The sequence below is a fragment of the Staurois parvus genome, unplaced genomic scaffold (genome assembly GCF_062004578.1).
Source record: "Staurois parvus isolate SC_StPar_1 unplaced genomic scaffold, SC_StPar_1.0 ptg000432l, whole genome shotgun sequence".
NCBI classification, from domain to species: domain Eukaryota; kingdom Metazoa; phylum Chordata; class Amphibia; order Anura; family Ranidae; genus Staurois; species Staurois parvus.
Window position 1 is genome coordinate 3,210,520 of NW_028318228.1, and position 16,941 is coordinate 3,227,460.

At 40.7% G+C, this 16,941-nt stretch overlaps 2 protein-coding genes across 4 annotated transcripts in view; both read right to left on the reverse strand.

The window, feature by feature from the left end:
• CEMIP (cell migration inducing hyaluronidase 1) overlaps positions 1-16,941 on the reverse strand; it is a 219,752-nt gene that overhangs the window by 103,896 nt on the left and 98,915 nt on the right. The window contains exons 1-2 of one of the 2 annotated variants that reach the window (XM_089687640.1): positions 13,822-14,300; positions 2,802-2,899 (exon numbers count right to left, since the gene is read on the reverse strand). In XM_089687640.1, coding sequence (XP_089543766.1) covers positions 2,802-2,874 — 73 coding nt within the window. In that variant the 5' untranslated portion in view covers positions 2,875-2,899; positions 13,822-14,300. Of the gene's footprint in view, positions 1-2,801; positions 2,900-13,821; positions 14,301-16,941 lie in introns of those variants that run through there. The other variant, XM_089687639.1, reaches the window with a different exon arrangement.
• LOC149454359 (cell surface hyaluronidase CEMIP2-like) overlaps positions 16,090-16,941 on the reverse strand; it is a 192,212-nt gene continuing 191,360 nt past the window's right edge. For both annotated transcript variants that reach the window (XM_089687637.1, XM_089687638.1), the window contains exons 24-25: positions 16,499-16,608; positions 16,090-16,415 (exon numbers count right to left, since the gene is read on the reverse strand). In XM_089687637.1, the coding sequence (XP_089543763.1) occupies positions 16,258-16,415; positions 16,499-16,608 (268 nt within the window). In that variant the 3' untranslated portion in view covers positions 16,090-16,257. The remainder of the gene's footprint in view (positions 16,416-16,498; positions 16,609-16,941) is intronic.

A 16,941-nucleotide genomic window follows, 5' to 3' on the forward strand; every position in this document is an offset into this window, starting at 1 on the left:
TAAAGATTTAACACCTAATATAATATGCTGGTAGTTTCCACAGCAGGAAAATGTAATAATTTCCAAGTGTCACTTATTTTTAGCCATTTAAAAGAGTTCAATGGAAAATTTGTGTATTATCTTATATTTTGCTAGCAAAAGTGCCTATCTGTTGAATGGGGTGATTTCAGAAGAGAGTGCCACTGCAGTGGTGGTGAGCACAAAGGTGCACATTGGTAAAGTGGTGATGAGTGCTGACGCATGTGTCTGTGCAGGGTGAGTGAAGTAGGGGTATGTGGGAGATGTAATGATAGCAGGAGGAGGAATAAGAGTAGGGATTGGTGTGGAGGTGTGAGCAGGGGGAGGAGGATAAGGATCCAGGATGTTACTAACACACCTCCTGGGGTACTGGGCTTACAGTACTCCATGATTGGGCAGCGCTCATATGCCATTATGTGAGAACCTTTCCGTCCACATGAATGCCCTCCCCCTGTTGCCCCCTGAGCAAGGGGAGGAAGGTCCTGTGCCATCACTGGACTGAAGACTGCAGGAAAACGGTATTATAAAGTTTCGTAAATTAAAAAAAAAGTGTGTGTGTGTGGAGGGGGGGGGGGGGGGCTGGCTTCATTTTATTTTTCAACGAAATCCCTTTAATTTTCTTTTTTCTAGCAGTTTTCACATGCTATGAGTTGCATGATACCAAGGCCACATTGAGACATAATGATGTCAAATGCGCACAGGAATGATGTCACCCTTTTGTAAAATTCCAGCCCCGTGCCATGTTGTTATTAGTATGGGATGCTAAAATGCATTATTGGAGGCACTGTGTGGTCTGCTTTATATGCAGATCACCGTACAGGCCACAAAACAAGAGAAAGAAGACATGGTTTCTTATATCCTGAACTATTAGGAGTCTTCTGACTCTACTCTACATCCCCTGTACCCCCTTCGCTGTACAATTCTTTCACTGAGTTTAGCCAAAATGTCCTAAAAGGGTCAGAACCAGGAAACAAATTAGAAAAAAATAGTTAAATCTGTACATTTTGAGGCTTGGTGCTGCTCCTCTAAACCATTATGGTAACTATAGCTCAGTATAAAGCCACATAACTTCTAGATTAGTATCCCAGACACAGGCTTATTTTGTAAGGAACAATGACATTGTACATTGCGTTTTAACTAATAGGATCCAAAGAAAAATTGAGCGTACTGTTGTCCCTTCAGTCCAGCCTTTCTCAACCCTCTAACCCCAAATTAATCCTTTAAATAATATTCAAGTCTTATGGAACCCCAGCTAAAATAAGTTCATTGAGGGTCAGTGGAGAGACTGCCTCTTACATTGCTAGTCAATGAGCAGAACACCTACCTTAGAGACAAGTTATAAAGATCATTGGTGTCATATCGGTGACTCTGCCAAGTTGCGTTGGACCCAGAACCATGCAGGCACTATCAAGTGGGAGGACAATCAGCTACACTTCAAGGAACCCCTAGCATCCTCTAGAGCAGTGGTTCTCAACCTGTGGGTCGCGACCCCTTTGGGAGTCGAACTACCCTTTCACAGGGGTCCCCTAAGACCATCAGAAAACACATATTTCCGATGTGTAAAGAGCAGCTACTGTGTAGAAAGCAGCTGCTGTGTTGAAAGCAGCTACTCTGTTAAAAGCAGCTACTGTGTTGAAAGCAGCAGTATTGGAGGTAAAACGACACTCATGAATTATAATTACTGGGTAAATAATTTTATGGTTGGGGGTCACCACAACATGAGGAACTGTATTAAAGGGTCACGGCATTAGGAAGGTTGAGAACCACTGCTCTAGAGGAACCTCAGTTAAAAATAGGTGCTCTTGTCTATCTACAAATACAAGAACTGAAACTATTAAAGCTGAATGCCAGGTATGGATTTTATTGCACAGTTACATTTATCCAGCTAATCCAATGTAAGTATGCATATTCCAAACTATGGGATCCCTGTGGAAACTGGAAATCACAAAACTACTCGGCACTATACAGTGATCGCCTTCGTCTTCCGGGTTCCGCATCAACCAGCTGCCCTGTTGCATAGTAACCACAGAAAGGAGCTTGCATGGTTACCATTTACAGAACATCTTGCATTTTTCTCAACAAATTCAAGGCATTTTGTGATTGGATGCAGTGGAGATTGTACCATTGCTGGCCTGTCTCTGCCTTCTGTCCCCTGGAAGACAGCTGCAATCACTGTAGTGATGGAGACTAAAACAGTGATTTACAGCTTTCACAGGGATCCCACAGGTATGGAATTTGTATATTTACATTGATCCAAGCTGGATACAATAAAATCCATACCTGGAATTCAGCTTTAATGTTTTTACAGGTGACAGGACCTGAACTGCAATACTGATCCTGGCTTCATTTCCAAATGAGTCATCTAAGCGCACAGCATCTGTAACAGTCTACACGCCTGTACTGCATACTTGTTTCACACCTATGTCTCATTAAGTAGTAAAGCCAGGATCAGAATGACAGAACAATTAATACATCAACAATGACAATACTGGTATTCTATTCTTCCAGATATATTTCTGACTGGTTACTTTGAGTTGCAACAATCTGACAAGATACATCAAGCCTGCAGTTTTCGGTAAGCCAATAAAAGTCAGTGCAAGACTTTGATGATGGCAGCAACCATACATTACCAGGGATTGTGGCTCCCTGCCAAGCTGTGCCTCAGACACTGAGAGTAGGCAGGTTCAAAGCAAAAAAGAGGCACAGATTCACAGAAATGTAGGAGTTTAAATTCCAGTAGTTATCTACAGTAGATAGTCAACAGTTTAATATTTCAAACTGACCTGTAATCCCGCGTGTAAAAATCACAGCACAAAGCAGGAAACTCAGCATTATCCCTATGCTGTCCAGATACATGGTTCACTGAAGGGTCCGATTTTACCTGCAACACACAAAATAAATTCTTTAAAGCAAATTTAATTTTTTTACTTATAGTCAGTATTTTCCAGTATCCGGTGGATCACCTGTGACCAGTTCTTCCCCAGATTAATTGAACAACATCTCAGATGTGCAGACACTACATTATGGTAGACCCTGTAAAGTCCCGTAAGCTGTACAATGTCCATCTGTGCAAAAGCTTTTGTTATAATGTCACCGTCCTCATATGACAGGAAGAGCGTGCTGCCAAACAGACTTTATCTGGCTTATACCCCACCTGACATGCTTATCACACAGACATTGACTATCTAACAAAGTGATGGACACAACCAGATAGCACAACAGTGAAGATTGTACCATATTCCTTCATGTTTTTTTACTGTCAGCAGTTGGCCTATTACAAATTACTATTTTATAAATTTTACTGCATTTAGGTTTGCTTAAAAGAAACACAAATGATGGCTCTTGTCTGTCACAGCTGAATCTCTCATCAAATGCTGGGAGTCATGCCATTGCGATTGAAGCTGCAGAAGTGTGTACTGTATTCAACTGTTGTTGCTTTCATGAATCAGACAATAGCAGCCTATGGTACTAGTATCAGCTGTAACAAGGTAACAGCCACTCTGTTGGGTTCCAGAAAAAAAAATCCCCTCCTTGTATTGTCTGAACAGTACACTGGATTATTAAACATAATATATTCAAACAAGAGATGATTCCATACCAACCTGACAACCCTGTGCAATAATCAATTGAGACTTGGGCCACATAGGACTTCCGTAAGGGGTGTACGTCAAATCACTAGACTTATAATATATAGGGATTTTCTAGGCAAATAAATTTCTGTTTAAAAGGACCCATCCCCTACCTTGATAAAAAAGAAAGAGAGAGACAAGAGTTTTCTGAACCACATATTAACATCAAGGTAGATCTCAGCAGGTTTGAGAATGAAGGTCAGCCCATCCTTGAATGCTATTCATTCTCATGGGACATCTGCCTTCTACAGCCTTCCTTCCCTTTATTCCTTTCTTCTTCTTTTTTTGGTGTACAAAAAATTAAACACCAAAGTGAATCATAAAGGAGTGTGTGAGAACACACAAAAAAGTTCCCTAGGGTGAGACTGGTCCTCTCCCGAACAGGAAGGACCTCCCTGATGCCTTTAGGGTGCAAGACTCCTGACAGGGGCAAGATACTCTGGTCCAAATAGCCAAAAGGCTTGGCAGACCCCTCGCTTCGTGGCCAGTTGAAGCTGGCCACTGAGTGCCAGGTTGAGGCTCTCCTGAAAAGAGTTTCCAGGCAGGTAAATTAGGAACCTAGAGCATATCTCATGCTAATACTTTTGTTTTTCATTTTGGATAAAGAACACTTAAAATACTGCCTTTTTGTATCTCTGTTCCATTGAGATTTTCTTTCACTTGCTGTTCCATAGACACAACACGATATGAGGGGAAACCTCTGCAATGTGAAGGAAATCCTCTTAACTACTGCAACAAGTGTCCCCATTGAAACATTTTATCTCTAGTCCTGTTCCTGTGACAACCTATAATTTAGGATTTTCCCTCACTTTCAGTCTTGGTGACAATGGTAATCAGGAGAAATCATGAGGGAACATCTCGATGAAACTAAAAAAATGTTTCACTTTATCTAAAAGGAAACCTATGTTGAGAGAAACATTGCTAACCTCATTTTGAACATGTTTGGATGTCTATGGGTCAGTATTTTCTTAGTCGTTGGAGTCATTGACCTTCAAAAAGTATGCAGATCAGAAGGTCGGGGTGAAGTCCTCCTGATCTGCATACAGTATTCATTCTAGTTCAGTGCCTTAAAAGGTGTTGAAGTGATTGAATAAGTACAACAGCCAGACAAAGAGAAAGAGTTCAGCAATAGTAGCCTTCATATTTTCTCCATTTACATTTTCTTCAAGGTATTAATGTTAGAAGATGTCGCACAATTCTGGCAATTTAGGCAAAATGGGTGACAACCTGTATCACAAGTTAGGCTTTCAGATCACAGACAACCATAGCTGAACGTTATCAGCCTGAGAAAATCCGGGAACTGGGACAATGTGTTATCTGCATCAACATAAATGCTTATGTCCATAGAGAGAAAATAGGGACTCAGGTCTGCATCTCCATGACTTTTTCTAAGTTTATACAAAGTGCAAAATCAGTGTATAACAAATAAGAATTCAGCAGCCAACCAAATTTCATATTTTTTCCTCATCACACTATACTAAACTGGAGTCTAAATGCTTTTTGGGTTACTGTATTGTATTTCTTATACCTACTAGGGTAGATTTACTAAAACTGATACGCTCAGAGTCTGGTGCCGTGGTGCATATTAGCCAATCAGCTTCTAGCTTCAGCTTGTTCAGTTAAGCTTTGACACTAAAACCTGAAAGCTGATTGGTTTCTATACAGAGCTGCACCAGATTTTGCACTCTCCAGTTTTTAGTAAAAAAAAACCCCACTGTGTTCTAATATCTACTATATCCCATCTTTAATGTTTAGTAAGGATTTTCAAATGCAAATATACACATACAAATAGTACACTGTATTAATGGTTGCATAAAGCCTCAGCTTAAAATGAGTGAAATGGATCCTTTAGCATGTCTGTTTTCTGTATATTTGGATGGAATATCAGTCCAAGCAACTCTAGCTAGTAGATGGTTACCTGCTGCTTCTCTAGCCTCTCACATTCCTCTTTCTTTGCGTGACCCCCTCAACTGGAGATCTGTTTGCTAAATTTACACTTTCAGGAATTTTCAGTGTTCTGGTTTCCAGATATGACTTTCTTTGGTCACATAATCCATCTGAGCAAAATATTTATGCAGGCCAGTAATAATTTTCTAGGTGGATTAGACCCAGCACTCAATCTTCTACCAGTCCAATAGTAATACGTCCATATCACCAAGTACGTATCACCAGGTTAGCAAACATTAATGCCAGCTGGGTCAGTATAGTGCCGATGAGTCCTGCTAAAGCATTTACTAAATCCATCTGTGTATTCCCAGTTGGGTAGGATGCTTTATTCAGTCCGCCTTGGAAAGACGCCTGGCAGCAACCCCTGGATATATATTCGGATTCCTGGCAAGGCCAGCGTTGTCAAATTATTTCCAGCTGTAACATAGCAAAGACTCATCAGCACAGCTATATCCCAGCAAAAAAACACTGGTGCCTCTGCTCTCCACTAGGCTAGCAAGGTCATTTCATATATTTATTACAGGTTCTTTATATATATATATATATATATATATATATATATATATATACAGGTGAAACTCGAAAAATTAGAATATCGTGCAAAAGTTCATTTATTTCAGTAATGCAACTTAAAAGGTAAAACTAATATATGAGATAGACACATTACATGCAAAGCAAGATAGTTCAAGCCGTGATTTGTCATAATTGTGATGATTATGGCTTACAGCTCATGAAAACCCCAAATCCACAATCTCAGAAAATTAGAATATTCCATGCAATCAATAAAACAAGGATTGTACATAGAACAATATCGGACCTCTGAAAAGTATAAGCATGCATATGTACTCAGTACTTGGTTTGGGACCCTTTTGCAGCAATTACTGCCTCAATGCGGAGTGGCATGGAAGCTATCAGCCTGTGACACTGCTGAGGTGTTATGGAAGACCAGGATGCTTCAATAGCGGCCTTCAGCTCTTCTGCATTGTTCGTTCTCATGTCTCTCATCTTTCTCTTGGCAATGCTCCATAGATTCACTATGGGGTTCAGGTCAGGCAAGTTTGCTGGCCAATCAAGCACAGTAATCCCACGGTCACTGAACCAGGTTTTGGTGCTTTTGGCAGTGTGGGCAGGTGCCAAGTCCTGCTGGAAAATGAAGTCAGCATCCCCATAAAGCTCGTCTGTGGAAGGAAGCATGAAGTGCTCCAAAATCTCCAGGTAGACGGCTGCGTTGACCCTGGACTTAATGAAGCACAGTGGACCAACACCAGCAGATGACATGGCTCCCCAAATCAACACAGAATGTGCAAACTTCACACTGGACTTCAAGCATCTTGCAGTGTGTGCCTCTCCATTCTTCCTCCATACTCTGGGTCCTTGATTTCCAAATGAGATGCAAAAGTTGCTCTCATCAGAAAAGAGGACTTTGGACCACTGAGCAAAAGACCAGGTCTGTTTTTCTTTAGCCCAGGTAAGATGCTTCTGACGTTGTTTGTTATTCAGGAGCGGCTTGACAAGAGGTATACGACATTTGAAGCCCATGTCCAGGATCCGTTCGTGTGTGGTGGCTCTTGATGCACTGACTCCAGCCTCAGTCCACTCCTTGTGAAAGTCCCCAACACTTTTGAATGGCCTTTTCCTGACAATCCTCTCCAGGCTGCGGTCATCCCTGCTGCTTGTGCACCTTTTTCTTCCACACTTTTCCCTTCCACATAACTTTCTAGTAATGTGCTTTGATACAGCACTTTGGGAACATCCAACTTCTTTTGCAATTACCTTTTGAGGCTTTCCCTCCTTATGGAGGGTGTCAGTGATGGTTTTCTGCACAACTGTCAGGTCAGCAGTCTTTCCCATGATTGTGATTCCTACTGAACCAGACTGAGAGACCATTTAAAGGCTCAGGAACCCTTTGCAGGTGTTATGACTTAATTAGCTGATTAGAGTGGGACACTTTGAGCCTATATTCTAATTTTCTGAGATTGTGGATTTGGGGTTTTCATGAGCTGTAAGCCATAATCATCACAATTATGACAAATCACGGCTTGAACTATCTTGCTTTGCATGTAATGAGTCTATCTCATATATTAGTTTCTCCTTTTAAGTTTCATTACTGAAATAAATTAACTTTTGCACGACATTCTAATTTTTTGAGTTTCACCTGTATATATTCCTCTTAGATTGTAAGCTCTAACGAGCAGCAGGGCTCTCTGTTTCCTCTTGTACCAAATTGTATTGTAACTGCAATGTCTACCTTCATTTTCTAAAGCGCTGCATAATCTGTTGGCGCTATATAAATCCTGTATAATAATAATAGGCGAGTGACTTTAAACTCACTGCAGCACTTTGGGGCTAGGTGAATGTCAACATGTTAAAATACCCTCTCCACTGACAAGTGAATAAATAATTCCACAAACAATATTGGTATCCAAATATTTTCTGTATCCAAATACAGTATCACTTTTCCAAAACTAAGTGTTCCTATTCAATCCATGACTTCCCGGACAGAGCGTCGTGGACTTAGAACTGATGAAGCCACGTGACCCAGTGGCGCACCGTGTAGGTGAGGGGCTCTGACATCACGACTCTCAAGGAGACAGGCAATACACAGCAAGTACACAGCATTGGATGTTAATACACACTGTGGATTCATTTTAAAGCGATTTTAACAGCAGTTGCATGTGAGTGCACTACTATATGTTTAATAAATGTTTTGAAAGAAGATAAGGCACTATGTTTTTATTATTCTTTATGGCATATATACATATGGAGGAAGAGTCTTAAGGAAGTGAGGGGATCCCTAACTTTGAAGAGTGACAATCCCATCCAGTTCTAAGTCCAATTTAAAGGGACACAAGCCATATATGACCTCACTTAAGGGTTTGGTAACATTTACCAGGAGAGAGCACAGGCGGTGAAGGTGCACTTATGGTTGTTATAACTACGTAATAGTGGTGAATTGAACACAAATCGTTTTGTCTACATCACCAGAAAGAGTGTGAAGTCACAGGTTGAATATGGACACTTAGTTTTGGAAAAGTGATACTGTATTTGGTATACTGTGGGCAGTAGGGTTAGCCAAAAGGGCCAGGGTCATACTTGCCATAAGGCATTACTGCAGTATTTCTCAACCTTTTTGCAGCCAAGGCACCCTTTAAAATGATGCACATTCTCAAGGCACCCCATTGTCAAATGTAAAAAACTAAATTAATAGTTTTATAAAGTGCAGCAACATCCACGAATATAGGACACCCAATGTTAGAGGTGATTTATTCTTCCAAAGCAAATCGATCTTTGCGCACTGGAACTGACTAGTATTCTAGCATTTCTCTTCTCCCTCAGTTTCTCTCCCTCATTCCGAGAATGTGACCCCAGTGCTGATGGAAAGGGACAGAGGAGGGGCAAACAAGAATGCTATGCGGGTGCTCAACGTCCTCCTTATCAACTGATTACATCTTTGGCTGTTAGCACACAGGCGGCTAGAAGGCTGTAATGGTGCACAATGAAACCTGTGCTTATGTGTAACTAAAATGCAGGCTTGATCCACCTGCTGACTTACATACAGTTTTTGAGCAATTTTTAGGCATTATTTCCAAGGCACCCTGGTCGAAAATGGCTGAATTACAGAACAGTGGGCAGTATAATTAGCCAGAATAGAAAGGGTCATTTTTGCCATAAGGTACTAGTGGACTGGACCGTGGGCAGCAGGGTTATCCAGAACAGGCAGGGTCATACTTGCCCTATAGCATTAGTGGACTTTGGGCAGCAGGGTTATTCAGAAGAACCAGAGTCATACTTGTCATAAGATATTAATGGACTGTTGGCAGTAGAGTTAGCCAGAAAAGCCAGGGTCATATTTGCCTTAAGGCATTATTGAACTGTGAGCAGCAGGGTTACCCAGAATAGAAAGGGTCATATTTGCCATAAAGTATTAGTTAACTGTAGGCAGCAGGGTTATTTAGAAGAGACAGAACCATACTTGCCGTAAGGCATTAGTGGACTGAAGGCAGTATGGTTAGCCAGAACAGCCAGGGTCATATTGGCCATTAGGAATTAGTATACTGTGGAAAGCAGGGTTAGCCAAAAGGGCCAGGGTCATATTTGCCATAAGGTATTAGTGGACTGTGGGCAGTAGGGTTAGACAGAATAGCAAGGGTCATATTTGCCATAAGGCATTAATGGACTGTGGGCAGTAGGGTAAGACAGAATAGCAAGGGTCATATTTGCCATAAGGCATTAATGGACTGTGGGCAGTAGGGTTAGACAGAATAGCAAGGGTCATATTTGCCATAAGGCTTTAGTGGACTGTGGGCAGTAGGATTATCCAGAAGAGCCATGGTCATATTTACCATAAAGCAATAGTGGACCATGGACAGCAGGGTTAGCTGGAAAGGACCAAAGCATAACATTTACAATTTTGTATGTCTGGTTACCAGTGGACATTACCACTGCAGAACTAATGGGGAAGTGTGCTCAATGATTCTTGAAAACACACTTCTTGGAATTCTTGAAAGGAGTCACAAGATGCCTTTTAGCCCTCTACTTTTTTGCAGGATATTGGCTGGTGGTCTGCACAGATCAGTTCTAGATTTGTGTAGAAGACAGGAAAAACACTGCCTTTAAGAGTACAGTTTAATTTTTATATTAATAATTATTCAAAATGAAATGGCATGGAACCAATGGTAAGATCTCTTCATTTTCCCTTACAGTGGATGTTAGGTCAGGCACAAAGTGGAAATATACCAAGAAAAGTTTGCTGACAGAGCTCTCAAAAGATATAAGAAACAAAAGGGTCAATAACTGGACCAGGTATGCCTTTAGATGTACTTCTTTAAACTCACGAGTACCAGGCACACTGTTCAACATGCTGCCTTATGGCACATTTAGATGCAGTCATTTTAATACAAGTTCATTACTCTTAAAGGGAGTAACTGAAACAACGCTATTGGGATATTTTTGCCATGATATAAAAGTGAACGTTTTCTCTTTCTTGTTTTGAGTAATTGAAAACAGTTACATCACATGAGTTATTGAAAAGAACATTTCTAGTTAGTATTACTGTCATCAGTACACTGATAACTGTCTCCCTAGGTGCCCTGAGAAATTTCATGTATGCCTTAAGACACATCAGCATGTGACCCATGTCACTGTTTCACCTTACACAGTAGTATTTGGCAGCAGCATGTATATTTTCCGTCAAGGTCAATGATAACATATGGTGCATCTCCAAGGGATAAACTTGCCTTCATTAATAGCATTCCTGCACAGATAATTCTAAAAAAAAATGACAGCCTCTGCCATTTTTCATTTCGGCTTCATTCGTAGTAAAGGAATTCTTTCATAATTTATGAGAGAAAAAAGTAAAGAAACACTTGTTACAATTGTCCCCCCTCCCCACCCAGCTATTGTTTCTCCAAGGACATGATAGCTACCAGTCCAGTGAGATGTTGAGAAGGTCTCTGTCAGTACTGTTAACATGTGGCCATATTCAATAACCTGCAAATCAAAGTCCTAAGGTCGCAGGCAGGGGCGGACTGACAACTCATGGGGCCCCCAGGCAATAGGGGATCATGTGGCCCCTGTGTCCTTGCCCACACTCAAAAAAAGCTTATAAAAAAGATATCAGGGGCATTTCATGGAGCCCCCTACTGACCCCGGGCCCTCGGGCAGTGCTCGAATGGTCAGTCCGCCCCTGGTCGCAGGTAGTAAGGGCTGGGAATAAGTAATGAAGTCAGTGAAGATCAGGTTCCCTTAGTGAACATGCTTACTGCAAAGAGTACATTTGCTAAGTGCTGACAGCTTAAGCCATCGTATTCAGTAGCCCAATGGCTAGTGGCTCTCACTATTGCTTAGCAAAATTCATTAGCTGCAACATGCACACAAGAGGTTGAGCTGCAACTTTACTGACCACTAAACTGTAAGTTCACATGCACACAGAGTAGGAAAACCCTCTGACCATCTAAATACTAACACCTAAAAGTTTATGGCTACCATGTAGGTAGTGGACCCTCTGTGTCGCCAGGCAAATGTAGGCCCTAAAGACGACCAAACTGCCTGGTATTCACCAGAATACCCCACAAGGGATAATGGGCTTTACTGAGGACAGCTCCCAGGTTGTGGCCCTCAGTCACACTCAAAACATCAACAGATGACAGCAGGAAGAAACAAACCATGGTACAAAATTCGGCAGGCAAAGTTATAGTCAAACAAGCAAAAGGTCAGAACATCCAGATAATGGTTTGTCTAGAAACAGGCAAATGTTTTAAACATACTATGTCAGAACATATCATTTATCACAACTGGAACAGAGGTCGTAGGCAGTGAAGCTTGGGAACAGGCTTTCCCAGGTTTAAATAGCTTTAGACTCACAGGAAGTGTCTGGCAGCACTTCTCGATAAGAACTAACAGAACAGGAGGAGCTTCTAAACATGTGGACAGCAAAGCTTCATTTACATATACGGGCGAGGTACAGGAAAAGTAAGAGTTTGAGCTGCAACTTTACTGACCACCAAGCTGCAAGTTCACATGGCCTTCAGCCATGTTAGTACACATCACTATGATGGCGGTACAATGAAAAGTATACTATCTGTAGTGTATGCCAGGCAGTATTGCTGCTAAGTGTGACCTATTCATGAGAATGGGGCAGCACAGCAACTGAGATCCAAACACAGCAAGATATTACCATTCAAAATTCCCCTTTGGCTGAAAAAAAAGCAGGCATTCAGTATAATCTCCTGAATGCCTGGCAGCAGCTGCTGATCTACCGCACTCATTCATCCCTGCAGTTTGGACAAATCTGTAAATATTCTGAAGAATCAGAGAACAATTTACTTGAAGAGTAAAATTAAGTAAAAAAAAGGGTTTATAAACCATTTCCAGTTCACAGGTTAGTTCATTCATCTCCACTCAGGACAACAGCATCATACTGCTACCAAGACTGCATCGTTCTCCAACTGCAACACGTTTTGGAGTCAATTACCATATACCTGTCACAAATTTCGGCAATTAAAATTCAACATATGATGAGTAATGTCTAAGCACGTGTGACCTTCAATAAGAAACATATATCAAAATGATCAATAGATCTAGAGACATAGGCATCTACAATTATATGCAAAACCTGACTTTTTGGGTAGGGTCAAGCTTGGTTTGTAAGACTCCCATCTCTCAACCCTTGTGAATGGTATTCTTATATGATTGATAGCTCACCATAGCAATTTTACCTTCAACTATCTATATGGATTTATATTTTTGTAATCATGCTCTGTTTAAATTGCTCAGTTTTCTGATAGGTTTGTCTTTACCTTAAATCTATTCATACAGAGAAACACTAGACTTCCTGATCCAGACTTGTGGGTGGTCTGATCCTAAGACAGATTTGGTGACATCCATAGGTCTGAATCTGAAAGATCTGGATACTGAGCTACCAAGAAAAACTTTGAGATTGTTAGAAGTTGCCAAAAGCCCCCTTATTAGCCCTGCTAAGCCTAATGTAAAGACCATGCAGTGCATTAGGTTTTTTTTCTCCCAAATGAAGCTGTACAAAAATTGCCTGGGACTTCAAATCTCAAACCTGCAGGATTTACCGTGAACCCATGATAACAGAAAACGTAATCCCTCATGCTGATACCAGAACTTTATTTCATGACTAGTTATGGTGCACCAACCAAAAGGCATAAACACATTGACAATCTACATGCTATATCTACATATTAATCTGGAAGGTAATTTGTCACCGTTCCTAATCTTATACATTGCTCCTATATGCAAATGAAGAGAAACAAACAAATTAATATAAATTTGAACCTCCCGCATAACACACATCATTTTGCTTGCAGTTAAATTATTTACTTAGTTTAGGAATGTGCATAGCGTGATTAATGGTCCTTTCTGCATTAATTGTAGGGCACACGTGTCCTTAGCCATTTATACATTTCATCGCCTTCATATATAATAAAATAACAGCTAAACTTAAAGATACAGGTGAAATGTCACCTCCATAAAAGCAAAGCACACATTTCCAGCACATATCTAAACCATCAAGTTCCTACTCTTTGAAAGTGAAATACATTAATCAAGTCAGCATCACAAGATCCTGGAGCAAAATTCTGGCATTGGCAAGGTCCAATAAACTGCAAGAATGCAATAAAATAAACAGCCCAGTTGCGTTCTGTATACATTGAATAGACAAGTGAAAAAACACAGTGCCTTATGACATACACAAATTACAAACCTGTTCAGTGTTCTGCCATACATGGGTGTTCAGAAAAAGCCCAGCATGAACCCACGTGGCACAAGTCAGGACAACATCACCGTAAACGTGGAAGGATGAGATGCTAAACACGGGTTCCCAGAATCCTGCTCAGGGATCTTTATTCCAAAGCTTTAAATCTTGATAATTCCCATCTGTGACTGCACTGACTTTTCCCTGTGCCATCCACAGTGCTAGAAAACTATGCTGTTGTGCAGACAGCTCTTCTCTGTCTATAATTATTGTCATAAGCATAGCCTATGATTTGAAAGTAACTCCTCCTGTATTCATCCTCATCCTCCTCATGGACCCATAAGTGCCATTCTGGTATGAAAGCTGCCAAACGTATGACACCTAACAGGCCACAAGCACCTTGCTGTGTGTTCATTATCATGGTGAGTGAACACCTCAAATATGCAGATCAACCACACACTGAAATATGATATCAAATACATGTAACACTCACTTGCTATTTTAAGTATCTGTATGAACATGTAAAAAGTTGCTTAGAGTCAGCTAATCCTTCAGGAGAATTCAAGAGAACATATACAACAAATACCTTTCAAAAACATAAAGTATAAAGAAAAAGTGGACTTGCTGTCCACAATGGCCACTGACGTTCATTCTTATAATTTCAAATCTGAAACTGAAAGAATGAGTCTCAACTAGTTTATGTTGCCTTCATTTCTCAACACCTTCGCTCTTGCAGAACACCTGTCCAAGACTAACTCATAGTTACATAGTTAGTCTGGCTGAAAAAAGACAAAAGTCCATCCAGTTCAACCATTAAATAATTAAAAAAAAAAAGTTATAATCCTACACCCACGGGTGATCCAGAGGAAGGCAAAAAAACCCCAGCAAAGCATGATCCAATTTGCTCCTGCAGGGAAAAAGATTCCTTCCTGATCCTCCGAGAGGCAATCGGATATTCCCTGGATCAACTTTACCTATAAATGTTATATCCAGTTATATTCTGTGTATCATATCCCCCCTTATGTATTATACATGGAGATCATATCCCCCCTTATGTATTATACATAGAGATCATATCCCCCCTTATGTATTATACATGGAGATCATATCCCCCCTTAGGCAGGCCATAGATGGGTCGTTTATCAGCCGAATTGTCATCCGCATGAAAAATCGGCTGATATTCACGCTGTTAGTGGGGAAATACCGTCAGCTGTTTTTCACGGATCTTCTCGTTTATTTTTATCGGTCATGCTGGAAAACGGGCATTTTTCGTGGACATTGGTGGCAGCATTGGCAACGGCAAGGACCGTTTTTTCGTTTATCGGCCGACAATTCGGCCGATAAACGACCCGTCTATGACCAGCCTTAATCTCCTCTTCTCAAGAGAGAATACATTCAGTTCCTCTAATCTAATCTACTTCCTCTTCTCGTTTAGAAGTACTGCACAATGATTGCACTTTATTGTTCCTACAAGACTGCAGGTAGCTCAGACTATCTTAACACATTACAATCTTTAGGTTTCTTATCCATTTAGATCCAGAATTAACTAGAAGAAACTAGAAGACCATCACAATGATATTATGTAAAATTCTCTTTGAATCCTATGTAATCTTATTTATATTTCTCTCCATTTCCCATGGCCACATGACAACACTGCTAGCAAGGAGATGGCTGCTTTGAAATACGTGTTTTCTTTTCATCTCCATGAACTTGCCCTAGACAAACTTCTTATGGGGAATGCAGGGAGGGGGGCATGTCAGCTAAAATGTTTCAGGCAAGAGCTTAGAGATGGAGAAAATGACCATCTGTCAAAGCAGCCATATCCTTGCTAGCTGTGTGTTCGGAGAGCTGTGGTGGGAGGGGGGCATGCTGACTGACTCCACAGCTAGCTGTAGAGAGCACCTAGGAGAATGGGACAAAGTACTACATGTACCTTGTACACTGGGGAATAAGACATTAAAAAAACTGAAGTGAGACTTCTTCAATCACACAATTTAAAAAAGCAAACTCTTTAAATTAATACAAAGGACACAATGATTATGTAAATGAAAAAGAACTTACCTTCTACGATGCATGCTTTGGTAATCAATTAACAAGTTAGTAAAATCATATTGTAAAATGAGCATCCTATAGCAAACAAGCAGGTGCACAGGACTAGGTATCAGATGTACTCTGATCTATGTTATAAAAGACCAAATGACCATGGGCTCAGTTACACAGCAGGTGCAGGTCTCACACTTGGCTCTGGACAAATCACATTCACCAATATCAGACACATTTAACTTACACATAGAGAAACAAATTTATTAACTTGACAATATACACATATAGGACAGTAGAAAAAGGATTAAGTCTTGTCTATAGATCATCACATTTTCATTGGCTCAGCAGATAAATAGGGTGATACTAGCCAGTCTCTGGTTGTGGAGCAATAAGGCACCAAGTTTATTTTTTTAGTTCTACAGTTTTGGGGCATCTGTATTCAGTCAGCATGAGTGGCAGGTAAAGGTGTATTGATGCAGCCCTTCTCTCTGCACTGTTGTTAATGATTTTAATCCACGATGGCATGGTCAGTCCTTTATATCCCACCATGGCAAAACTGCCTGCAAGAAAGAACCAAAATGGTTACCATTTACCATGAACATCTGATGTACATGTGCCAAAACCATGGCTGACTTTAAAATACCTTTTGTGTGCAGGGCTATTGGCTTTGCCGAGCCAAGTTTGATGAGAGCAGACATTTCAGAAAAGGAAGGAGTGTCCACAATGTCTCTTGAACAAATGAGAACTACAGACCTAGGAAACAAAACAATGCACTTACAGCTTCAGCCAAAACATTTCAACTCCAACTCTGGAGACGTGCATAGCCAGCCATATGTAATCTATCCAACAACCAAAGGTCCACTTATGTTTAGTAAGATTTCTGTGGACCTAAGCCACCATGTGACTCTCAACTAGTCCACTGTTCACACTGAAAAGACTATTCCCTTTTGTTTGTTCGGAGGAATAGAAAACCATCTTCACCATTCAAAGGTGGATTGTAGTGAGCGCTCTTAAATGAGTGTAGCAGCTAGAACACCTAAGGCAACCACAATGCCTTTAAATGCAAAGTATAAACATAAGTAATAT